Source organism: Sylvia atricapilla, chromosome 9, assembly GCF_009819655.1.
Source record: "Sylvia atricapilla isolate bSylAtr1 chromosome 9, bSylAtr1.pri, whole genome shotgun sequence".
Classification (NCBI taxonomy): Eukaryota; Metazoa; Chordata; class Aves; order Passeriformes; family Sylviidae; genus Sylvia; species Sylvia atricapilla.
Window position 1 is genome coordinate 20032043 of NC_089148.1, and position 26238 is coordinate 20058280.

The following is a 26238-nucleotide window of genomic DNA, read 5'->3' on the forward strand; positions in this document are numbered from 1 at the left end:
ACTAGGTGAGAAAATACTTCTTGCTCAAAAGGATAATTAGCTCTGGGTGACAGGAGAGACTGAAGGAGTATCATCTGTGGCTTTTGGGGGGATTTACCAAAGAATGTTTAAATGTGCAGGCAGTGTGACCAGATTCCAGTGTTAGCATCCACACTATTGAACTCTACTGTCTCAAAAGCAGATTGAAGAAGACAACTCTATCCTGAAACCCTTAAATCCAGGGACAAAGATGCTGCTGAGACTGCTCAGGCTGAGGAGAACTCAATTACTGCAAATTCAGAAGGCAAATTGCTAATGATCATGGAGATTTAATTTCATTGAAGACTTACTAGGGACTCTGTCTGGAACAAGGACTCCAAAAACCTTTTTATGGAAGAACATAACATCACTTTAACAGATGGGATATAGGGCTTGTAGAGAAATAATAACCTCCCCTGCAACAAAATACATTATTGTTCAAAGGATGAACAATTAACTGAAGTCTCTTTGGTAGACCCCAGTGAATAATATTTCTGAATTATTCATATCTTAATTACATTGTTCTGTTTGAGAAGTGTACATTCTTGGCATAGTTTTAGCAAACTTCAGATGCTATTACAACACAGAATAAAGGTTTTCTTTTAGGTTTAGGGTGGGGTTTGGTGGTTTTGTTATTTGACTTGGGTTTTTTTGCATTTCTCATTTGTCGTTCTCCTCTGAACTTTAAAAGTGTAATATCCTGCTTTAAGGAAGTAGGTGATAGATAAGTTTCTAGAAAGCTTGCAAAACAAGCATGAATACCTGTGCTGCAAAAATACATGCTTTTTATTTACAAACATTTTTAAAATCTCTTTTTTTAAAGTAGTAGCATAATAATCTTGATGCTTTTTTGACATCCCTAATTTTTATGGGTTAGACAAGCAGTGAAGTCGAAGATCTTAATCTGATTTGTATATACTTATGATTTAGTTTGTCATACAGTTGTTTTATCAATGTATTTTCAGTTTCAGGTTTCTCAAAACAAAATACTCAACTCTTAGTGGATGGCTTCCTGCATTATGGATATGAACCTTTGTACTAGTTGCTCATTGCTATTGATTATTCTGGTTTTTTTAAATCAATTCTGTTTTAGGTGCCTATATATGGAAACAATGTCATGTATTTCCCAGTATAGCTATTAATAGCCTCTGTACATATACATAATTATTTATTTTAATCTGCACTGACAGAAAAGCACTCACAAGTGCACTTAAAATAAATTTGCATGGGTTTTTTCCTGTTTCATTTCTCACTCAGTTTGTAATTTCTAAATTGCTTACTTGTTCTCTGTTTTACTGATAGTCAAATTCTGTGGCGAGATGGTGCTTCTGGCTACTTTGAATATTTAAGGATCTTTGAGTTGTTAACTTTGGTACTAAAAGTAGAAGCTGTGGGTAGGAAAATTTTAATGAGAGATCCAAGAAACTTGTGAAATTATAGTTGACTAGTAGACCAGTGCCTTGTGGAAGGCAGTATTGCTGGAATATCTGGACATTCTTTAGCTTATTAGCCTGATCCTGTGCTCCTTGAACTCCCTCCAGAACGTTTTCTTCTACTGTTTACTGTGGTGATAACTGGTTTTAGGACAAAAACTTTCAACATTTTAATTATGCCTTAAACTATCTTTTTGTCCACACCATTTTTCAGAAGTCAAGGCAACTTCATCATAGTGTTTAAGAAAATTTGATGGAATTTTTGTCTTTTGGGTGGTTATGTGCAAATCAGACCAGACATTTATTGAATAAATTCTGAATTAGATTGGGATCAAATTCAAGTTCAGGAGAACCCTTCTTTGATCTTCACTCATTTCCCTCTAGCTGAAATTTCATGGGTAGGACCTGATGTCTGCTCATTGTCCAGAGTCTGTGCACAAGGCACAAAAATCTTGTCACATATGTAATTAATTGTATATGAACTTGGCTGGTGTAGAATGTGCTCTTTGTGCTCTCACTTCTCAGTGATATGTGGATGTATAGTAGGCACAGTTATGACCCCCTGTGTACTGAGGGTCTGAAGACTTAACATCCCCTGCTCCCTTACTACACCAGCTCCTGTTCCATCATTGCAACTTCTTTTTTTTTCATTTCAGCCTAGCTTGCCTGCACAAAAAAGTAGGATTTGTTAATCATTTGTTAATCATTATTATTTTTTAAAGTGAAAGACTTTATTTGAAGGACTTTTTTATTTGAAGGAATTTTTTTATTTGAAAAAATTAGAAAGATCTGGTAAATCTATTTCCAGTAACAAATCTTGACAAATCTTTATAGATATGCCAGTATTTCCTTAAATAACTGCAAACATCACTACGTTATCTTTTTTAACAATCTTTAAAAGGAGTCATATGAATAAAATTTCATCATAGATTATAATTATTAGAAGTTAGTCTTCTTTCCTCTATCCGTCTTGTCTATTAAAACACAAATTAAATCTATAAAATTACAAATGTGACTCATTAGCTCTGAGGCATATAACTGCCAGGCAAGCAGCCATGACAAATCCAGAAGTATTTAAATCTCTTGCTGTTAAAAATAGGCCTAGTAAAGATGTCACCAATTTTGAAATAAATCTGTTGTAAAATGTAGCTCCAGTTAACATGTCGTATCTTGTGATATTGTTGCTTTTTAGGTTAATGTGAGTGCACCCTGAGGTTAGTGAATGGCCTTACAGAGTTAATGTACAGGGACCTGAGTGCTGGGCACTGGAAGTGTGTGTTGTCAGAAACAGTGTTGCCTGGTGATTATATTATTGTTTTTCTTTCTAGGGGGATGCCAAAGGTCTTGTGACCTCTGAGAATGTGAGTACTGGCCAGAAGTTGGACTTCTCAGATACAATGGTACAGCAGAAGCTGGATGAAGTAAAGGACCAAATCAAGCGAGAAATAAGAAAGGAACTTAAAATCAAGGAGGGAGCAGAGAACCTCAGGAAGGTCACAACGGATAAAAAGAACTTGGCATATGTGGACAACATTTTGAAAAAATCAAATAAGAAGTTAGAAGACTTGCATCATAAATTACAGGAGCTAAATGCACACGTAACAGATCTCGAAGATGTTGCAGGTACCATGTGTTGCTGTGAAATCAATTTTTCTTTGTAGCTGAGATAAGCTCTCCATATTTCACTTGAAAAATTTGCTTTGTGAATAAGCAGATCTGTAGCTGGTGAAGCTTGTTACTTATGTATGTCACTTTGTTTTGATTCACAAATCGGTATCCAGTACCTTTGAGTTTTAAATGCTTTTCTAGGGAACAGTGTATTTTATGGACTATCAGTTCTTCACTTTCAGTTCTTAGCATACTAAAATATTTTCTCAGTCGCTGTAATGTTTCCCAATAGTTTTCACTGTGCGAAAGCAAGTTTCATGAACTCTTCCAGTGACTTTCTCTGAATTACACAGTAGACATCAGCATTGATGCACCTTTTTATTCAATGCAGGAAAAATTAGAATTATACTTTAAAATTTTGTTGGTTTTTGTATTTTTAAACTTAAGACTTAACTTAGAAAATGTTTTTCTGTTGTGCTGTTATTTAACTTACCAAACGTTTCTTTCAATGACATTTCATACATTTTGTTAAGTCTCAAAGCTATCATTTTAAAGACTATTTGAAATTACTTTCACAGAATGGTTGTGGTTAATGGTTTTAATTAGTATTTTCTGTAGCATGGCAGTGAGTCAATACTAATTTTGAATGTATTTTTTAAAAATACCAGGGTTGGTATTTTGAGATGGAATGTTGTGAAAGTAAACAATCCTGTTTCAGCTTTGTGGAATGGCCTGGCAGATGCTGCCAGCTGGGTGATTTCACATTGCACAGACTCTTCTTGGCAAAAAGTTAATAATGTGCACAAGCCATCGAAGATTCATGTGAAGTGAATGCCAAGCCTAAGGAAGCTTGGGCAGTAGAATAAAAGTCTGCATCATCCTTGTGATGAAAGGTTGGTTACAGTGAGAACTTAGTAAATACTGGCAGGTGATGTCAGCAATTCATAGTCTGGCCCAGTGACATACTGCAGAGGTGTTCAAATGTCCATGGTAGCTTGTGCAGTGTTCTTTTTTGCTTTTGATCTGTGTGAGGATATAAGAGGTGGAGCAGGGACACAGATGGAACCAGTGAGGCCAAGTGGTTGCTGCAGCATGAAATGAATACAATAATGTATGCTTCTAGTTAGTTATTGGGCTTTTGGTAGGCATGAAGCATTCTCTTCCATGTCAGCTAAGGTTTATGAAAAGCTGCTTCAGTGTTGACAGGAGTGTGGCTTTTAAAGGAACAGGAAGGGTGGAACAGAAAAAGAATTGTATACAAACTGTGTATAGACCACATATTAAAAATCTCTGCAGACATAATTTGCAAAATTCATCTAGCAGTAGAACTTGAAAAGTGGATGAGCACTTAAATGCCCCTGTTGGAATGTTCCCTTCCCAGTGTAGCATTTTTAAAAGCCTTACCTTAATGAGTTAATGAGCAATATCGTCATTGTGCATGTCTTGGGAAATGCAGGAGAGATTCAAAGGATAAAAGATCATGCTTGGTCTTACGTACTTTTACATGCATTTGATGCATGCTAAACTTCTTAGAACTATGTTTTTAAATTCCATTCTGTTCTAGGTGTCACTGGTAGATAGATTGTACAGTCTTAATCGTGGAAATACGCAAGAAAAAACTTGTGAATTCTGTTGAGATCTTTATATTCTCAGTAAAGTATCACATCAGGTATTCACATGCAAGAACCTTTTTAATAGACTGTTTTGCATAATCTTCTTGGGGAAAAAAAGTAGTTTTTAATTCTGTTAAATACCTCTTTTTAGATAAAAGATTTGGAAGCACCCACCCTCCCATTTCAAGGGTTGAAATGCTTGAGTTTTTTGTAATGTTTGCCTTGTAATTTAAGTGCTTGTCTCCTTCCTCATTCATGGTCAGTAGTTCATGGAGGGGGAGCACTCAGTAAATGTTGTCTGTCTTGAGATTAATGGCTGTAAGTCATCTTGGTGATATTTTGATTTTTAATACTGAAGTCTTAGGCTTGAGTTAAGGTATTGGTGAACTTGGCCTTTCCAAAATAAAGTTGGTAATATAAAAGTTATGACATGCCAACTGTGTGTGTGCGTATGGATATAGATACACACACGTACACATGATATTGAGGAAGTATGCAGATACATAACCCCAAAGGTCACTGCCATCTGACATGAGATACCTCAGTGGACAGGCCACAGATACCTCACTTCAGGAATTCTTGCTTTGGTTGAAATAGGCAGTGAATTTAATAACCATTTACTACTGAATATGGGAGCTCCCCCCAAAAGTGCATTTTTTCCAGAGGTTATCTTTATTTGTTGTTACTGCTTTTCACTTTAGCTTGTGTTTGACCTTCTTCTGGTCACTTAGTAACAAGTTATTTAAAAGAGAGAAGGAAATATATGGGAAATTTTTAGACTGCACATCATGAATGTGAAAATAAGGTAAAGAGGGTTCAAGAGCTGTGGGAGTCAAGGTCTGTGTTCATTTTGTGTACTTAAATACTTTCCAATATTAAAGCCCTGTGTTTTGTCCTGTCTAATGGAATATTCCCTGTAGGTTTTTTCAGGTTGTAGGTAGCAAAGTCAGGATTGAGATTCATTGAGCTGATCAGTTTCACCTGTCAGGCCTGAACTCTAAAGATTTTTTGACTGTTCTGTTGACTGGTTGAAAGATCATTTTGGTAACTTAGAACAGTCATCTAATCTTCCTTTGTTCTGTATCTGAAAAGTGGGTGTGAACATACACTTGTAAAGTGCTCCCAGTTTAGAGCTGAGGAATGCTACACAGGCAATTGTGACTCTTTCTGTTGCTTATGGTATCAAGCAGTAAATTCTATTACTTTTTAACAAGCCACTAATTTTTAGTGTAACTGCTTTTTAATCAGCACAGTGTAATCAATACATATTGAAATCATTAAATGTAATGTTAACGAATCTACTGTAGAAAAATGTTTTAGTAACATTTTATTCCAAGTGAGTTTTTATGGTAGTTCGCCTCAAGCTGAAAGCTCACGATTATTTGAAGAATTGGTACTAAACTTTAACCATAAAATGCAGTTTGTCAAACAGCTTTATTTCAGCATGTGAGGGTAGATTTGACAGTGAGTATGTGATTCAGAAACTACTTTTAGAATATCATAGGTACAGTTTATTTTATAGGGCTTGCTGATGAATCTGATTTAGAAGTGGGACTTTGTACCCTGTCTGCCCTTGTCCAGTGTATTAGTCATACAAGAATGCGGAATTTAAAAATTTGTAGGTCAACACTTAAAAGGGAAGGAGAATCCAGCAACATAAAATGAGTAGGACAAGCCTAGCAACCATTATTGCTGAAAGTCTAAGAGATTTAATGCATCACACAGGGATGATTGCTTCTGTTTTAGAGATGAAGAAATTTTGTGTCTAGAAAACATACTTCTACACAGTAGCAGAGATTAAATTGGGTTTGTGTCAAAAGTAGCAGTACAGATTGTGGTTTCTAGTATGACTCAGGAAGTTGTAAGACTGAAATAGCTTACCTACAGCAATTACCTCTTACTGATTTAATTAGACATATAGCTAATACATAGACAATCTATAAATTGGAAAATTGGCCTGTTTCACAGAGCTGAAATAAAAGGGGATAGAGAGGTGCAATGATAGTAAAACCTTTGAGCTAATTGATAAAACATGGAGAAAATGAACCCTAAGACAAGTTCATGCCTTTTCTTCCATCCTACTATGTGACATGGAAGCTATCCACTTTATATCAAATTTGGCTGTAGGCATTGCAAAGAAAATGAATTATTTTGTTGAAGAATATGATTAGCTGACTTTTGGGGGGATTTCTATGTCCTTACAATGACTAGGTTAATCTGTTGGACACCAAAGTGTCCACATAAGACCGATTGCTGGAAATTGGTAGAGGTAGCAACCAAACTGATAATAGGTGGTGACTTCTTAGACAGCAGACTCCACCTACAAGCTCATATCCATAGGAATTGCATGGTAACTTTTCGGAACCTCAGTGTAGAGTAATATTATTGATGCAATTTGAAACAATCTTCTATCACATTTTTATTAGTTGAAACTAGCTGTTACCTAATGGAAATTCATTTGAACTTCAGAAGTTTCCAGGAGGTCAGCGCTGGATGTTTTCTGAGTGCAGAATGTCCACTGCTGCCTTGGACCTACTGAAGGCTTAGTTCAAGTGCTGATCCAAGCTTCTGACTTCCTGAGAAAAGCCTGACAATGCATCTTTCTTCCTCCCTTCAGCAATGCCTAAATGCATTGCAGGTATTTCAGGTATTTAGATGAGGCTAACTGCAATTAAATATCCTCAAATAAGATTAAAATTAAGTATTTACCAAAGGGTACTTGCTGCTAATTGAGTACTTAAACAGCATGCTGCAGTGCCATCTGGGAACCCAAATTCAGAAATTATGTGAGATCCTAGATCTCACACTGAGCTTACTGAAGAAATAGCATATGTAGCATCTGGGGAGGAGATCCCAAAGGAATGAGCAGCAGTCTCAGAAGAGTAAAGTTACTTAACTACTCTTCATAAATATAATTTAGATGGCAGTGATAGTAAAAGGCAACTTAGAAGCAAGAAGTTTTTGCTGTGAGCACTGTACTTTACTCAAAATGAAAAGGTTTTCAGAAGAGCAAAGATCACCGTTCAGATAAGCATTTCAGACTGAAAACTGCCATTGTCGTTATGTAATCCAAATATTTTTTTAAAAATTATCCCTATTAACTTACTTTAAGTCTGGTAAGTATATTTTTTACGAAAACAGGATATTTCATGTGCTGAGGAAGCAGCACCAGCAGCCTGGATGTGTGCTAACATAAGCTGCACAAAACTCACTAGTGTTAACCAACAACATTCATAGTTGTTCGGCATAATAACGTGTCTGTTTGCTTGAAGTCAAGTTCACTTGAAATGCATCTGTTGCTTCACTTGATACTCACTGTCAAGAAGAATATTTGGGCTTAGGAGCCCAAACCTGTACTCCAGCAAAGCCTTTGCTGTCCAGTGCAAAGCTGTACTTGAATGTATCCAAAAAGGCAAGTCTTCTACTGCCCTTATTAACCAAAAAACAAGTGGAGCAAACTGGAGAATCTCTTCTGTTCTCCAGTCCCTACTTTGAGTGAAGTATCAATTTGGTATTAGTACTTAACTCTTGTTTAACTTTAGGCATATACATAAATCCCATTGATTGCAATTACCTGGATGAATTTATTACTTATTTGTACTATAAAGATAACCAAATGCCTTCTGAGGAGATATGACCCTCTCTCCAAAGTGTTCTACACAGATAAATCTGAGATAGCTAGTTATGCAAAATCATTACAACCTTCCAGAGCAAAGAGAAAAAGAAACAGCTGATACAGATGTAGCTTGTAGTGTTGCTGCTAAGACTGTCAATGCTTTCTGTAATAGAACCAGTTTGTCTGCCTGATTTAAAAATTAATCTATAAGAAGCTGCCTCGAGCTGCTTACTAAATAGTAATGGGGAGATTGGTTGGGGGGATGGTAGAAGGAGTCCCTTGGAAAGCATCTCTAAAAAGCTATTGGCGATTTATTTCTTAAAAACATAATATGTTAAGAAACATATTGTTCCATATTTGGGAGTTTAGGGAGCAGCTATTATGCCTGAAGGCAAAAAAATTACTTCTTCTTAGCAATTAGTGCCTATTGCAGAAAAGTTTCCTTTTGCTATTAGTTACTAATAAAACATACAGTACAACCATTTTAACTAAGTAGTAGAGGGTAGGAAACGCCCACAAGTACAGATCAGCTCTTGAGATGACCCAGGTAAGTGGTGTTGGTTACACCTTCACAGCAGAGACATGCAAAGGCAGATAATAACAGCTGCCTGGGCAGCCTGAAACACGGTATCTCTAATTAGTCCTTAATTTACAACTTGAGTGTTGTTTTAATGCAAAGAAAGGCTGCTTGTGTACATCTTTAAAAGCTGTGAAAACAGACTTCAGGAGCCCCATAGCCTTCACAGGGATCATCAGAGAGCCGGGATATTTAAGTGATAGAGGCTCGCATCATATATCTAAAATTGGTAAATATTAATTTATATGATGAATCTACTTCAGAAGGAGACTTGACACTGTGACTTTCAAGTTCATGTTTGTTCTCATTTTGAACAGATTATTAGATGAGGATTAGTTGAAAGTAAAGACCTAAGTGATAGGAAAGCATTTTGTTAATCTTTGTTTTACTAATAACAGATTTAAGGTAAAGCTGTTCAGGTGCAGTTCCACAGAGGAACCAAGCCAAAACATTGAGGAGAGGATCAATGACAAGACAGCTGAGTAGTAATGCAGATATTTATTTTTTTTTTTAGCATCTGGTATTTTCTGTCCTACCTTTAAGTAGTGAGGATGCAGTAAGAGACTTGAAATGGCTTGAAGTTAAGAGTGAATTAGCAGCAGAGGAAATTAAAACTCCTTACATGAAATCTCTGTGTAGCCTTGCCAAAGATTGCAATTTAGGAGGAAATTATCCAGCAAACTTGGAAACAAAATGTATTAAATCTCCAAAAGTAGTTATCAGAAGCTTTTACAGAGGAAATATGAAATGGCAGATAAGACATCTATCTCCCCATGACACCTCATAAGTAAAATTCATACGTTACTACTGCACTGCCTGTATTTTCTGGTAATTGAGGATTTCAGGAACTTAATTCCTCGTCCTAGTTTTAATACAAGGAAGATTATTACAATTGGAAAAAAGATTGTGCTGTCAGTATTCAGTAAATACTGTCTTCCAGGGGACCAGTGCCATTTGTCCATTGAGAAAGTATTCTCTCAGTTGTTGGGGTAGAAGAAAGAAAAATTACTGTGGTGGAAATAGTTTCTCCTCTCTTACTAGAAGGTTGGAAGAGAAGTCGTTGGGACTGTTAGGGAAGATAGCTAGCCCAAAGGACAGATGTGTTGGAAATAGTCCAGTGGCCACTTACTTTTAGTTTACTAACAGTTTGTGTTGCAGAAGCTGACTTTATAATTTAATTGATAAAACTAACTTGCATTCCATGAAATTCATCCAACAAGAGGGAGACCCAAACACAGTAATATTGTCAAATGAAAAAGCTTTCTCCTTCCCATAGATCAGTTAAGTTGTTCAGTAACCTGTCTGCCAAACATTGAGTTATCCCAGATTTCTGTTACTACTGCAGAGCAGAAAACATTCAGCTTTACAATAAGAAACAGGCTTATTTTATCTGTTCTTAATTTTGATATAAACAGTGTCTGCAATATTCACACTAAAATAGGTGAGGATCTACTTAAGAACTGTATTCAGACAGTGCTCATTAATACCTGATACTATTATCCAAGTTTGTTGTTAAAACACTTTAATTTAAAATCAGAAGTTTAAGAAAGCTTAATGGAAAGTTGCATTTTTTAATTGACTCAAGACATTCTAGAAAAATTAACTCTCCTTTGAAATAAAAATAGGCTTAGCTGCAAACCTGCCTGTTTGCCCACTCCCGGAAGTGATTCATGTGAATTAGGACGTGTGTAGGAGTCACAGGGCTTTCGGGAGGCTTTTCATGTTAAGGCGCATTTGCAGCGCTGTTGCAAAGTAGCTCTGGACAGGAGGGTCCCTATTAATTCTCAAGTATGATGTTCCAGTTCTGTTTGATCTGTAACTTCATAGAATAGAGTGTAATGTGGGTTTTGGGGGAGTGGTTTGGGTGCTTTCTTCCTGGTTTTTTTCTGCATGCTTATATCTTCTTACCTTTAATTCACAGATTGTCCTAGCACCCCTGATACTCCAAATAGTGATCCTCGGTTTTCTACAAACAACAGATTGATGGCCTTAAAGAAGCAGTTGGATATAGAACTGAAGGTAAAACAGGGAGCAGAAAATATGATACAGATGTACTCAAATGGCTCTTCAAAGGTAAGGCTTTGGAATACTTAAAGATCATGAAATTAATGTGGGTGTTCACATTTCTATAATGTTACTGTACAATGTATGAACAGTATGCAACTTCAGTATTTTTAGTTTGGGCTATATTTTTGTTCAAGAGTTACATCAAATCTGCTACAAATTACTATACCATTTTTTGTTCTGGTTTGATACCCGCTGAAGTGATTGTTTTATCAGTTTGTGCAGATGCAGTTCAACCTAAATAATAAATCCGGCTTACTAAATTTAGTACCTCTAGTAATCTTCGACCATGTGGGGATTCACTTAGCATCAAAGCTTGGTAGGGCTGACTGGTGTCTGGTGTTTTTCCTAGCTCCACTCAAAAAAAAAGATCCATTAGTTTAACATTGTAATGTGCATGATAATTACAACAAAGGCAGTATTGCCAAGTCTATTCTGAGCCTGTCATCTAGTTGTAGTTTGCAGTAAAAAGATCTGTGCCAAATGCTTCAATGGGATGAGTGTAGTGTTCTGATAGAAGTGTCATAACCTGCAGTGATACACATACACATAAAATACATACTGAAATAATTTCTTTTTATGGAAGTATGGTAATCTAGAGGTAGCAGCTGATAGAATAAAGTGGAAGTAGAAATAAAGCCACACTTACTATTATATCTGAATTTTAAGTGCTTGCATTCACTCTCTCTTGATAGCACCAGAATTTTTCCAGGGAGGTGGAGGGAAAGTGTTTGCTAACTTCTAAATGGGTTCGACTTATTACATATTCTTTTCTATGTAATCAAATTCATCATACCCTTAAGGATCCCTTAACTCAAGTGAAAGACAATCCAGACCTTTGAAATTAAAGAAAACAAAACAAAATCAAAATAGTCAATAAAACCAAATCCTGAAACTAAAAAAAAAACCCTCAATAACACATTTTGTTGAGTATAAGGCAGTCATAATTCTCAAATGAGAAAAAGTGAGGGAAAGATCCTTTACTTACCTGCCCCTTCACCTTTCATTCATTACTCGAGAGCTATTCTTTTCAATTACTTTTACTAAATCATTAAGGAGATTAATTTCCAGACTAAGAGGAAACACAAGAGTAGATCTAACAAATAGTGTGTAGTATCTTGGCTAGATGTTTTTGTGTCCAGACAACCATAAGTAAAATCAAAATGTTTTAAGATCTTGGCTGAGCCAGCAGCTACCTGGGTCAGTGAACTTACTAAAAGGAAGTATTTGGCTAGAAGAGTAGGAATCTGGGAATTACATTGCTACCCCTTATAACTGATTTTAACCAGAAAGTGTTGGAAAGGAACTTCATGTTTTTGACTGAATTTGCGCTAGGTGTTGGTGGAGAGGCAGGTCACTTCATGTCTGCCTACTGTATGACTTTCTTATACCTTGAAAAAACAGCAGGGAGCACTGCTTTCTGCCAGAAAATGGGTTTAGACTCAATTGACCAGAGGTGCCATCAAGTTCCTTCTGTCCCAGGTAGCCTTATCTGAAAGTGACCTGTAATGTACTAGCTGGGGGCAAATAGAAGTATCTGGAGGGCACATTATGACTAAGGTCCTGGGAATGCTGTCCATCCACCACAGTCCCTCAGCTCCTGGATACCCTTGGAGTCTACATCCTCTGGGGCCATTATACTTAGCATCAGGTACACTTAAAACTAATAATTAGCTGACCCAAATGGATCAAAAGACGTACATGAATTAGGTTTCTAATAAACCCTTGGTAAGTAACCTTATAACAGGCTGAAAAACTTAACTAAACACTCATGCTGTAATATTAGACATAGTTAGCAGGCTTTGATCAGACTAGGTAGAGAAGATAAATTCTGGTTTGCTTTAGATTGAGGCATGTAATTAAAATCTATGATTGAATCTCGTATTTGTGATTGGTAAATGCTTAAATGAGCCTACCAGATTGGGACTATATAGTAACTGGGCTGGAGAGAGCGAGCTGGAAAGCACAAAAGCATTGCCAGCCACTTCAGCAAACAGGATAGAAATGGTGGGTACTCATTCTCTCTTTTTTTTTTTTTTTTTTTCCTTTTTTTTCTGCTCAGTAGCGAGTTAGTTTGGCAAGTTTGACCTGTAGGCTTGAGCGTGATTATGTTTTAAAAAGTAGAGCTTACAAGAATCCAAGCGTCTGGATAGGGTGGGCAAAATGGGCAGAAAATCTCCAGTTCGAATCCATTCCCAGTAATCCAGTAGTCCTTTAAAAAAGTAGTCATAGGATCATCTTTAAACATATCAAACTGATTTGTGACCTTTCTTCAAGTGTACTACGTGATCTACTTTCAAATCTGTTGTATTATTTTGAGTCCTAAATTTGATGGAGGGAGGTTCTAATCTGTTTTCTAAAAATGAAACAGCAGTCTGTTAATGAACCCATCATCTCATGGGGAGCTTTTCCCTTTGTACTTTACTTGCTTCAGTAACATTCAGCTCAACCTATTTGGACTTACACATTTCTGAGATAAAGATCGTCTTTCCTTGGATGTGTGTAGGCTCTCTGAGATCCTATGACAGCTTTGCAGATCAGTTTTACAGGCACTGTCAGTTCTTCTGTACTCAGAAGATGCATTGAAATACTTTGTATTCAGCCTCCAACTCTAAGTGAGCTGCTGAGCATTACACATACATTTTGATTCTGAAGATGTGATCTTCTGTTTCTTTAAAACGTAAGGATATCTCTGTAATGCTGGATTGCCTCCTCTCTACACACTGAAGGGCTAATGTTGCTCCTGAGCAAGCAAATCTATTCCACTAAGAGACTGTGAGTGATAATCAAGAGCAGCAAGATCAAAAATAAGATAGAAGTGAAGATACAGACAAAGAAACACTTCCAGCATATTTATACATCAGAGTGATGCATGGATAAGCTTTAATATAGGATTTTAGAGTGACTTGTAATCTGTTACTTAAATCTTATACTCTGCTAAAGTCAATGATTATTCCAAAATTTTACATCTGTATTTGAGAAAGTGTTGATTTAGAAAAGTCAGTGTCATCATTAATTGGATAGGTAAAATATGAAATCTGTGATATCTCCCTGAAATGTTGGTTAATACTAAAACTTAAAATCAGGAGTTGTGAAACTATGGTATCCAGAGGGGGCACAGTTTCCTTCCACAAAACCAAAGTCTTGCTGTGTGTAGATCTTGGTGTATCTGCCTTGCAGAACATAGGGCAGCATTAAAATATCTGAGTGGGCAATACGTTAAGGTGCAAGGTCACAGAGGAGCTCTGTGAAGATAAATTTCTCAGCACACAGATTTTTCTTACAGTATGCTTCATGATGCAGATAGGGTTCCAGCTCTGGGATCTGAGCTTCACTGCAGTTCTTTCTCTTGGTTATGGCAAGGAAAGAATCTAATTTCTTTAACTTCTTAAATAGTTGGTAACTTCATTATAAAATTAAAAATACTAATTTAAATCATTTCCATGGGAAAGTAACTTAGTAATGATGTTACAGAGTGGCTACAGAATTAGTTAACCTCCACCTTTGGGCTGTAACAAGGGTGGTACACATCTGCCCTGACTGCTGTTATTGTAATTACTGTGACAAATACACTGCCTTAAATTTTCTTAAACCTTGTTTTTGTTGTTCTTACTGCAAGTCAGATCACCCTTAAGCTGTCTGGTAATTCCCAGAACATAGAGGAAGGGCCACGTGGCCACCATAGAAGTTCATGAAAGTTTATCTTTAGGAATGTTCTCTTCTAAACAGCTTCTTGTGATACTGCTTTTGAAAATGAAACTTGATTATCTTAGTTTATTTAGATTAAAAAGTACTGTACTGTACTTAGGTTGCTGATGAAATAGCTAATGAAGTAGCCCTTGTTGTTACATATTTATTAATGCAGAAAATCTTCAGCTTTCATTTGTTCAGGAAAATGTACTGCAGACTTAATGGGCTGTGTAAGCAACATCATATTTCTAATTTCAATATTGAAAACCAGCTCAGGTTAAATAGTACAATTACTTTAATGTGGGCTTAGTCTAGCCAATTTGTCTATTACAAGAGTTTTTACCATATTCAAAGTAAATTGGAGACATTCTACATAGTTTTGGAGGTATTTTGCACTTAATACCTTCTCCTTTCTTTCATATCAGATTACAAAAGATTAATCTACACATGTAATGTTTCAAGAACATGCCCCTTTACTCATCTTGAAACACATACAGCTTCCCTGGGAGTGGCTTATAGTCTTTAATCAACCACTGCCTCTGTCCTAACTTAATTTCCACTAATACCCTAATGTGGTTAGTTTGCCTAATGCTGGATACTAAATGAAAACTATATACTAAATGAGAAGCATAGATTTAATTCTTGTTTCTCAGTATGTGTGTTTTGAAACTTTCAGTGTGTCTTGTTCCATGAAGAAGTTTATGATTTCATCTTGTCTGTTTGTTTGTTTTAATAGGATCGAAAACTTCTTGCCACAGCTCAGCAGATGCTTCAGGACAGCAAGACAAAAATAGAAGTTATAAGGATGCAGATCCTTCAGGCAGTCCAGACCAATGAATTGGCTTTTGATAATGGTGATGGTGTAGAAAGAAAATATGGATCATTAATGTCAGAATGCCATAGAGATATACCCATATGCATGCAGACTTGCCATAAATTTCTAGTAGGAACATTTGATAGAGCTTGCATGAACCAAAAATAATGAGAGGCTAGGCAAAACTTTGTGTCTTGGGGTGCCAAAAACATCTGACATGAAGGAAAATACCTTCATCATAATGAAGAGAAATACAGTCTATCTTTATCATCCTTTTTATACCTTATGTTGTCCATCCTTTCATGCATGCTTTCTTTTGTCTGAATAATTAGTGATTTTTAAGCATATAATCTTTATATTATGATGCTAAAAAAAAAGTGATGTCAGTGCAAAGCCTGCTTGTCATACTTAAATAGACTGACCTTATTATTTCTAGTGGTAGGACAGATGGAGGAGAATTTTTCCTGGTTTTATAGGTATTTAGGCTAGATTGACTGCTAAACAACTACATTTAAAGCAGCAAGAAAGGTGTTATTAAAATGACCTGGTTTGAAATACTCATCTGCATTTCAGAAGTATTTTTAACTTGTATTTTGTTGAAAATATTCCCAAAATAAAGAAAACCTACTCCTGAGCTCTAATAACATTAGTGTACTAGAAACTTACGGGCATATGGGTATATCTCTTAAGTCTTGAGCTTTATTTGTGTGCATTTCTGAATATTGACATTGCATGACAGTGCTTGCAGTCAGGGCCTGGATATATCCTAGATAATGAAAAATATGTGTGTATGTTTTGTTTTGTGGTGTGTGAGGTGTTTGGTTTCTGTGTTTGTTTTTCCACATCACTTTTTAACACCCCATTTTAGCACATGGATTATGTATGTAATTTGTTTAAAAGAAAAGGAAATTCAAGCTAGAAAGGGCTTTCAAATGTTTTTTTTTTGTTTGTTTGTTTTTTTGTGTTCCTACTACTCTCAGTGCTTTAAGCAGAAAGGAATATATTCAGGAAATGTTCTGTTTAGGATATCTAAGCACTGTAAAATGTGGACATAGGAATGGTTAACCCAGACCATTTGGCAAAGGCAGTGTAGGGAATCTTTCACATTTATTTCTCTGTGCTGGCAGAAGCCAGATTCCATGGGATTTCCAGTGAAGCAGGGGGATTATCAGAAACTCATCAGGGATCTACTTGGCTACAGAGCAGTTTAAAAGATAAATGCTCACGGTGTAGTTCAGAACTGTTGAAGTCCCAAAACTTCCTTGCCAGCTGAATATTTGGGATATTTCAGTTTTGTCCCTTAACTCCTCTAAAGACATATTCTTTTTCTCACAACTTCTAGCAATTATAGCTCACCAGGAGGTAGGAGGTGTTTATTGAATTGAGGCCCTGATCAGTTATTTTTTTCATTCAAATGCAGATGCTTAAAATATCACTTTTTATTTTTATGACATACTTCAAGTGTCTCTTTGGACTATCAAATGTGCATCTCTCCTGCTTTTTTTCCTTATTCTCTTCCCTCTGTTTATACAGAGAGGGGTAGATATTAAAGAAATTAAACCTTGTTGTTATCTTCAATGAAGGTTGTTTGTTTATATCTCTTTGCAGCAAAACCTGTGATAAGCCCACTTGAACTCCGAATGGAAGAATTACGGCATCATTTTAGGATAGAGTATGCTGTAGCAGAAGGTGCAAAAAATGTGATGAAATTACTTGGATCTGGGAAAGTTACCGACAGGAAGGCACTTTCAGAAGTAATTTGTCATTACAATTTCTGATACTTTGGTTTAAAGGTTCTTTAAGTCAAAAAATTGAACTATTTCAAATTTATTTTTTACTTTTAAAAGGCACAAGCAAGATTTAATGAATCAAGCCAGAAGCTGGACCTCTTGAAGTATTCACTGGAACAGAGATTGAACGAACTTCCTAAAAACCATCCCAAAAGCAGTATTATTATAGAAGAGCTTTCATTAGTCTCTTCACCCACATTAAGTCCTCGTCAGAGTGTAATATCTACTCAAAACCAGTATAGTACACTGTCCAAACCAGCAGCTTTAACAGGTATGATTTAAAGAGCTTTTTTGATCTTAATTAATTGTTCAAAACAAGTCTTTAATGCCAACTGTATTTCTTACTGGGCACATTTAAATGTTGTTCTTTTTCTAGACAAAGGCATTTAGAGTTTCCAAGTGTTTCTTTGCAGATAAGTTTCTTTGATTTATTTGTTGACCTTTTTATAATGTTATTGAAAAAGTGACGCTCTGGCCTTAAATCGCTCCCTATGGAATGATATTGCTAGCATTTACCAAATGCCTTTCATCTTGAGATTATCAAGTATTTATCATCAAGGTAGATAAGTATCATTATCCCCATTTTACAGATAGGGAAACTAAGTTGCACAAGGGCTCAGTGAGTTGCCCTGATCATACAAATAGGTGACAGAGCTGGACATAGATACCCAGCTTTTCTCCCAGTTCCTGTTTACTCACTGGACCTCACTGGATTTTTGGAAGGTGAGATTTATACTATCAAACCATGCATTATATTTGTAAAAAAAAAAAACAACCACACAACAACAACAAAAAAACACAACTTGGTTGGTTTTTTTTTCTGCTTCCTGTAACTTATAATTAAGGATCAGATACCTTATAGTGACAATTTATTTTTAAACATGATTTACTGATACATATGAAAAATTTTTGATGGAAATTGACAAAGCTACATGCTTGTGAAGTTCTTAATAGTTTCACTTTCATATTGCCTACACAAAGAGCTTTTGTACTGAGCTGGATTTAAAGCAGTGTCTCTGTGTTTTGCCTCTAATGCTTTGTGAGAAATAGAGCAGTGCTACTGTCTATACATCTTAATACATCTTAAAGTGCATCAGCATAACTTTCTGATTTGCATACATTCCTTATACAAGACTGTAGCTTTTCTGCTTATTAATATCTTTTTTTTTTCTAAACAGAGTTTGGGAATGAAGTATTCTTTTACCTTTTAACCTGTTTCAGAAGCCAATAGCATCTCTTTGTCTTCATAGCCTAATGCTTAGCTGTCACTTACGGCTGTTAGCTTCCTACAGGTTGGGATTTCTTCTTAGACTGGTTTCTTGCTGTCTGTTCTGTGGGCTATGGTGTTGCTAGATCATTTTTAGGTTAAGTCTGACTGAAGTTTCTGTTAGAAAACAGTACTTTTAAGTTTCATGGTTAGGTACATTTGCTATCAAAAGAAGACTGCATTTCTAGCTGACACTGATTATGAACTGGCTAATTTCACCACTTTGGAGTAGTTGATTTTGTCAGTCAGTGGTGTCACAGTTTTATAGATGTTATCTTGTACAGGATGAAGCCAGCCTACCATTTTTGTAACCATCTGTGGTGTTCGGATGTTTTTGTGCTGCTGGAGGAAACGCTTCAATTTGAACAGCAGCCTCTGTTAAAGATGTTGAAGATTTGAAAGAATGGCTTGTTGAAGAGTAGCTTCTTGTCTCAGCTTTTTTAAATCCAAATTCAGTCAAATTGGAATAATTGAATGATTTTAAATTACATACTAAGAAAAATTGCACTTTAACACGCAGCAGGCAAATGTGATTTCTAGTGTGTGATTTCTTACACAAATCTGTAGTCTCAATAGTTGGTTAATTTTATCCAGTATTAACTAGTTATATAAAACTCATTAAAAATTGTTATTGCTCCATCTGCAAGATTCATTGTTTTAATAAGAAACTTGAAATTAGCGAGTCTTAAAAAATGACACTGTTTACAACTTGAACCCAAGTCAGTTAAGTTCCCAAGTGAAGAAAACAAAGAGACTTCTGAGACACAGAAGAAAACTTATTTTGTGTTATCTTGGTGAATTGTTGCTCTTTTCTAGAAGGTTGAGTTCCACATCATTGACTTTTAGTACTTTTATTTTATATATATATATGTATGTCCTGGATTTGTCTTTTGATTTCATCTGATCTTTCTGTTATACCCTGTGGGAGTCAGAGTGTGAGCTATTGCCATCAATCAGTCATTAGTCATTCACTCGGTTTACTCAAGAGCAGAAATCTTTCATAAATCACTGTCCATCTTCTTCTAGGTACCCTGGAAGTGAGGCTTATGGGCTGCCAAGATATTTTGGAAAATGTCCCTGGTCGATCAAAAGCCACATCGATTACATTACCTGGCTGGAGTCCAAATGAAGCCAGATCATCTTTCATAAGCAGACCCAGTAAAAGTAAAAGTGGGAGTGGTAGAAACCTTCTGAAAACTGATGACTTGTCCAGTTCAGTATACCCTTACTTCTCTTATTTTTATGCATTATCTTTTATTTAATGATGTGTTCTGTAGTTTAAAACATTAAATTGATTCAAAGTTTTGAACTTTAAATGTTTCTTTACCTGTTAAGCTGTTAACAAAGGCAAAAGCACAACCACACTATTATGCCCATAAGAACCAATTAAATATGAGATTACATTTCTAAGGGAAACTTACTGGAGATTTTTTTGTTTGTGGAAAATCCCCTTAAAGATTTAAGCTGAGTTTGTGTACTTTACTTTCAGATGAAGTCTGTGCTGTACTGAAGCTGGATAACACCGTGGTTGGTCAAACTAGCTGGAAACCGATTTCCAATCAGTCATGGGATCAGAAATTTACACTGGAACTAGACAGGGTAAAAATGTGGCCTGATTTCATTGACAGCTGTAGTTGGTTCTTTAATTAATTTCATATTGCTTTTTTGTTTCCCCTGTTGCTGTCATTTCGTTCAAATTCCCTAAGTCCAGTATTCCCATCTTTACTAGAATGATCTCTCTGGGCTTAGGCTGTACCTCTGGGCCAGCATTCTAGAAATCTTACCTTTTCTGACTTACAAACTGATGTAATATTTTTGCCAAGATCTAACCCTTAGTGGGTTTTCAGAGATGGGAGAGATGGTGCTTACCTTTTTATTTAGATCATCAGCTTTTAATTATTTATCAGTTTGGATGTTTTAGTAAAACCATGTCATAGACTTTTTACAGTGTTTTTATAGAAGTGTTCTTATGTAAAGTTGGTCAGTTCTTCAGGAATAATAAATTCATTAATAATTCTTTCTTATAACTTTAAATGTTACTTGGAGGGCACAAGTATTTAATTGATACTTTTGAAGTAGAATTTATGTTATATAGATTTATTCAAGTATTTTTTTTTAAATACCTGATAGTTTTAGTATTTTAAGGTACAAGGTTTATCCTTTTTCTTTCAGTGTTAAATATAGGCTAAAAATTAAACTATATTTTAGGAGCTTAAATGTTATCTCCAGAACATGCTTATCCCAGTACATGCTTCTAGTGTGAGAAAAAATAATAGCCACTTTGCTGGTTTTGCCTTTTCCCCACCCAGTCCCAATTCAGATTCCCTCCATCAAGGAAGGAAGCAATTTTAGACTTGCCGGAAGAGAAATTCAGCTGAGAATTAGGAGTAGTGCAAAAAAAACTCTAAGCAGTTGTGGAGCCCTGAAGTCTCAGTTATTCTCAGATTAAGACTAGAACTACTCGCTGTAGTAGCTGCTCCTGCCAGCCTTGTATGTGTCGTGGGCTCTATTTAAGGACTCAGGTTTTGGTGCCAGGAAAGGACTTTGCTTCTGCTGTTCCTGGCCACGTATCCTGAGAGTGGCTCAGCAGGTCAGAGCATGGTGCCATGACACCAGGGTGTGAGTTCAGTCCCCATACAGGTCATTCACTTAGGGCTGGACCTGATGACCCATGCGGGACCCTTCCAACTCTGAATGTAATGTGAATCCTTAAGTGCTTGAAATGCACAATCCAAGCCCTGTTACTTTTTAATCTGGTGCTTCTTCTTGACTTTTACTACTTTTAAAACCTATCATAGCTATGGTAGACAGTAAATTGATGTGTCATGATGGAATTCGGGTAGTAACATATGATGGTGCTGTTACATTGCAGGATTCACGTGTATTGCAGGATTCTTCACTTCTGAGACAGGTTTTTGTAACACACATGTAAGACACTCTAAGAGTACATAACTCACATCAGCAGATACTGCAGTAGTTCCTGCTACTGGTTTTGGCCCCTCTTTACAATCATGTTACAGAAGGTGTATGCATTTCTAGAGCTACTCTGTAAGGTTTTGCATCATCATGTGCATGCAGGTACTAAAATGTCTGCAGACATGAAATGAAGTTGATACTTGTAAAAAATATGGAAACTACCAAAACTGAGGTTTCTAAGCACAAATTAAACGTTGTTGTCGGAGCTTGATCTAAAACATCTTGAACAAGCAGTGTTGTTAGACTGACCCAAAAAGTGTGGTGACTGCCTCTCTGCTTCTACTCTCAGAGGAAATTTTACACCTGTTCTTTTATTTGTACACTGGAGATCTCATCTGAACTGAAGTAAAATGCTGTGATTATCTAACGGGAGCTTCAGTCTGACTAGTTAGGCCTGCCAGCCTTTTAAAATAACATCTCTGCGTCTTGAGTCCTTGATCTTACAGTTGTACTGTGGTAACTCTTGCAGAACAATTACTAATAAGTGATTTCCTGTGTCTGTGTTTCCTGTGATAGTCACGTGAATTAGAAATCTCAGTTTATTGGCGTGACTGGAGATCTTTGTGTGCAGTAAAGTTTCTGAGGTTGGAAGATTTCCTGGATAACCAACGGCATGGCATGTGTCTCTATCTGGAACCCCAGGGCACTCTGTTTGCAGAGGTAAGAATGTTTCTTTGAAGCACTTGAGCATGCTTGCAAGTATTACATGGCACAATAGTTTAACAAGTTTTCCTTGAACATTTAAAGAGTGCATTTTGTTCTGAACCTTGAATTATAACACACGTTATTTGAACTGCAGGTTACATTTTTTAATCCAGTTATTGAAAGAAGACCAAAACTCCAGAGGCAGAAGAAAATATTTTCGAAACAGCAAGGTGATTCTTTAATATAAACATGTAAAGCTTAGAAATTGTACAGATCTGTGAAATTTTTTATACAGCGATCTAATGTTTGCCTGCAAATAATGCTGTTGATAATGAAGGATTTGGCATTGTATTTAGAAATCTTTTGTATTTTAGATTTCCTTATTATGCATTAGCATTTAATTGTGAATAATTAGAAATTGCTAAGGAAAATGACAGATTCAGTTTGTTTTTCATGAACTATAAATTAATTCATATGAGCTTTTTTAATTATTTGTTTTGGTAATGAGTAAGGAAATGATTTGCACTCTGTTTTCTTTTTTTTCCCCACAATATCTATAGGCAAAACATTTCTCAGAGCTCCTCAGATGAATATTAATATTGCCACTTGGGGCAGGCTGGTCAGGAGAGCTATTCCTACAGTGAATCACTCTGGCACCTTCAGCCCCCAGGCCGCGGTGCCCGCCGCGGGGCCGGTGGTGGACGCGCAGCTGGCTGAACTGACCCTGCCGGCCGGGTAGGTCACCTGCAGCTCTGGGGACCCTGAGGGCAGCAGGAGCACGGGGGCTTCTGCCCTGCTGTACACACCGTCTGCAGTCTGGCCGTGCTGCAAGGCTGCAGACCTTTCCATGGGTTACTTGTGGGAAAGTATTCTTTAACTAGATACGCACACATGAGGTTTGGTTTAGGAGAAATCTGCAGGTATTAAAATAGTCTTTGCTATACACTGAGGACTTATTTATTTTCTTGTCAGTGACTCTCCTGTAGCCAAATTGGACTTTGAACTTGAGCCTGAGCCTCCACCTGCTCCACCCCGTGCTTCTTCCCTTGTGGAAATATGTGAATCTTCCTCTGAAATAAAGGCTCCTGATGTGCCTTCTCAGGCAAGTAACTTTTAAGAATCTTGGGTTATACAGTTTAAGAAGGTTGTAATATTGGCATCTTTATGGTGGATTTCTTCCTTTATATATCAGCACATGCTCCCTTAACTTCCACACACAGAATTGTGTCAGTAGAATGCTCTGATTGCTCTTGGTGGCAAACTATTTCTGTGGTTTCTCCACGTCATTGGTTCCACCACAGAAAAAAAGCCAGAGCTCCACAACTATTAAGAGTATTCAGGATAAAATGGGTTTATTAAGAAAGAGCAGAATGACTGGAGCAGTAGGTTTCATCAGTCTGTTAATATCTTACCTGTATGATCTGGAAATTTGCCATTTTAGCCTAGGTAATGGGTGCATTAAGAATTTCACATGTTTATAGTAAAATTTCTGCATTCATTTGCCTTCACAATCAGTTTTAAAATTTCCGGTTTCATGTTCTTCACAGGATGAAGTAACAGCTTTTGATTTTGAAAATGGCAGAAATAGTATTGTTCCAAAACTCCAGCCTGAAATAATCTGTGAGTCTGATGTTCCCCATTCAGACATGAAATACACCAACACCAGAGAGCCTGAAGATAGAAGGTAAAAAAGCAATGTTTTTCCTGTTTTGATCTGAATAATATTTCTTTAACAAGCTAGCAACTTTGTGACTTTTTTTTATTTACATAGATCACAACAAAGATTTCAGTTCAGTCTGAAGGATTTCAGATGCTGCGCTGTACTAGGCAGAGGACATTTTGGAAAGGTAAATGGCAAAAGGCTGTTTAAGTATCAAGGCTTTATCAAACACTAGATACAGCTCTTAAATTTATCTCCTCTGTTTTAGGTGCTGTTGGCAGAATACAAAAACACAAACGAGATGTTTGCTATTAAAGCCTTAAAGAAAGGAGATATTGTGGCTCGTGATGAAGTAGACAGGTCAGTTTGTACAGTATAACGTGGATTCCATAAATCAGTTGTGTGCTCTACCAGGGAGTTGTTGAATTGAGTGGAAGAACAAAATCCATTGTCATCTCCCTGTAGCTGGCTGCTGTAGATGTGTATTTTTGGTCTGGGACAAGGAGGGAGCAGAGTAATTCCTGGTTTAATGCCCTTCTTATGCCTGAACTACAGCTCTGACTTAAAGCTGATCCTGTTTTTTATTTTCATGTTCTCTTGCAATTATTTATTCTAATTACTTCTAATTACTTCCATCACATTAGGGGATAACAGCGACTATTTGCTTTACTGGCAGAACCTATGTTGCTATTTCTGAACCTGTAACATACTGTCAGGCTCTGTCCATCATATTTCCCCTTGGTATTCTCCACTGCTGAGTGTTTTTCAATCTTTTTGACCCAACAGTCAGGTTCTGGTTTGGCTTTTTATTTGCTTGGACGTGAAGGGCCCGTTACAAAACTGTTTGGTTTTAGTGCAAGAAGGTGTATTACAGCTGCTTAAGAGTGTAAAACTTACTAATTTGCAGGAAGGATAGCTGTATTAATAATAACCTACAACTTAAACAATTGGTTTAAGGAGAAATAACCAGAAATTACTGTAGATAGATATCTGTAATACTGTCACTGGGTTTTCACTTTACATCTTGTAAACAATTAAAATAAAAATTGATTGAAATTAATGTCACGTGATATCAATGCATAGTTATAATGTAATCCTTTGGAAGGAAACTGTTAGGGCACAATTTTTATAGAAAGCTAAATATAAATTTGTGAAATCCTACTATTAAAATATCTCTCTTGAACAAAAAAAAAAAAGTTCTTATATTATCTTGAGTAGTAGAGCAAAAAAAAAACCTGCCAAGTATAAAATACCAGTAATTTCTGAAAACTGAAAAGCTGTGGTTCAGCACTGAGCTTTATACTATTTCTAATTTTGTTTGCAGCTTGATGTGTGAAAAGCGAATATTTGAAACTGTGAATAGCGTAAGACATCCCTTCTTGGTGAACCTTTTTGCTTGTTTCCAAACCAAAGATCACGTATGCTTTGTAATGGAATATGCTGCTGGTGGGGACCTGATGATGCACATTCACACTGATGTCTTCTCTGAACCCAGAGCAGTGTGAGTATCTCTCCCTTCCTGTGGCATTAAGTGAGGGGCTCTTTGCTCAGTGGGTAAGAACTAAGGGCTTTATCACCACATGCCACTACGTTATGCCACTCCAGGAAATGCTGCTTAAGTTTTTAAAGGGGTTGGAGATTCTAACTGATTTTGTTAGAAGAAGACATACAGGTTTAATGTGCCTGAATCTACACTGAATTCAAAATTTACATACAAGTATTGAATTTTTATAATACTTCTGTTTGAGATTACATTAAAAAGCTGAATGAAGAGTTAAAATCATAGATAAGGCTAAAAAAGGAAAGAATAAGCCGATTTAGAAAAACATCAATGCTACAGCAGTGAACAGCACAGAAAATTTATCCTCCAGCCCAAGCAAACAGGCTACAGTTTGAAAGCTGCAACTTCTAAGTGTTTTTGCCATCTGGCTTTAAAACTCTGGCCTTGTATAAAACTAATCTGGACCCAAAAATGCAATTGGCAATCTAAAAAGGATGGTTCATAAAAAATTTGATAATAATGGATTTCACATTCTGAAAAGCAAGACAAAATTTCATTGAAATTTTAACTTTTTCAACAGATTTTATGCTGCGTGTGTGGTTCTTGGACTTCAGTATTTACATGAGCACAAAATAGTGTACAGGTAAGTAGTCATTTCCAGCAGATGAAATACAGCTGCTCTGAAATGTATTGAAGAAACATCAAGTGATGCAATTTTCTTCTCAAATATTCATTTAGAGATCTGAAGTTGGATAACTTATTGCTGGACACAGAAGGCTTTGTGAAAATTGCTGACTTTGGTCTTTGCAAAGAAGGTAATGGCCCTTAAATTTTCTTTCAAGGGGATTTCCATAGTTTGTCCTACTCTTGACTGTTCCTTCAGTGTTTTGACTGCCAGATGTGTATAGGGTCTATTTACCATGTGTCATTTGAAGGGAAAAAAAATACATCTCTGGTCATACAAAT

The 26238-nt window shown here is 36.4% G+C and overlaps 1 protein-coding gene across 1 annotated transcript in view; it reads left to right on the forward strand.

Annotated features, from left to right (window-relative positions):
- The window catches only part of PKN2 (protein kinase N2), a 54235-nt gene that overhangs the window by 21216 nt on the left and 6781 nt on the right, over positions 1 to 26238 (forward strand). The window contains exons 2-18 of the mRNA XM_066325168.1: positions 2780 to 3074; positions 10787 to 10938; positions 15356 to 15473; positions 17042 to 17187; positions 17281 to 17494; positions 19517 to 19702; positions 19980 to 20089; positions 21983 to 22126; positions 22266 to 22341; positions 22672 to 22846; positions 23084 to 23213; positions 23659 to 23795; positions 23883 to 23958; positions 24040 to 24131; positions 25096 to 25272; positions 25853 to 25915; positions 26011 to 26087. Coding sequence (XP_066181265.1) covers positions 2780 to 3074; positions 10787 to 10938; positions 15356 to 15473; positions 17042 to 17187; positions 17281 to 17494; positions 19517 to 19702; positions 19980 to 20089; positions 21983 to 22126; positions 22266 to 22341; positions 22672 to 22846; positions 23084 to 23213; positions 23659 to 23795; positions 23883 to 23958; positions 24040 to 24131; positions 25096 to 25272; positions 25853 to 25915; positions 26011 to 26087 — 2368 coding nt within the window. The remainder of the gene's footprint in view (positions 1 to 2779; positions 3075 to 10786; positions 10939 to 15355; positions 15474 to 17041; positions 17188 to 17280; positions 17495 to 19516; positions 19703 to 19979; positions 20090 to 21982; positions 22127 to 22265; positions 22342 to 22671; positions 22847 to 23083; positions 23214 to 23658; positions 23796 to 23882; positions 23959 to 24039; positions 24132 to 25095; positions 25273 to 25852; positions 25916 to 26010; positions 26088 to 26238) is intronic.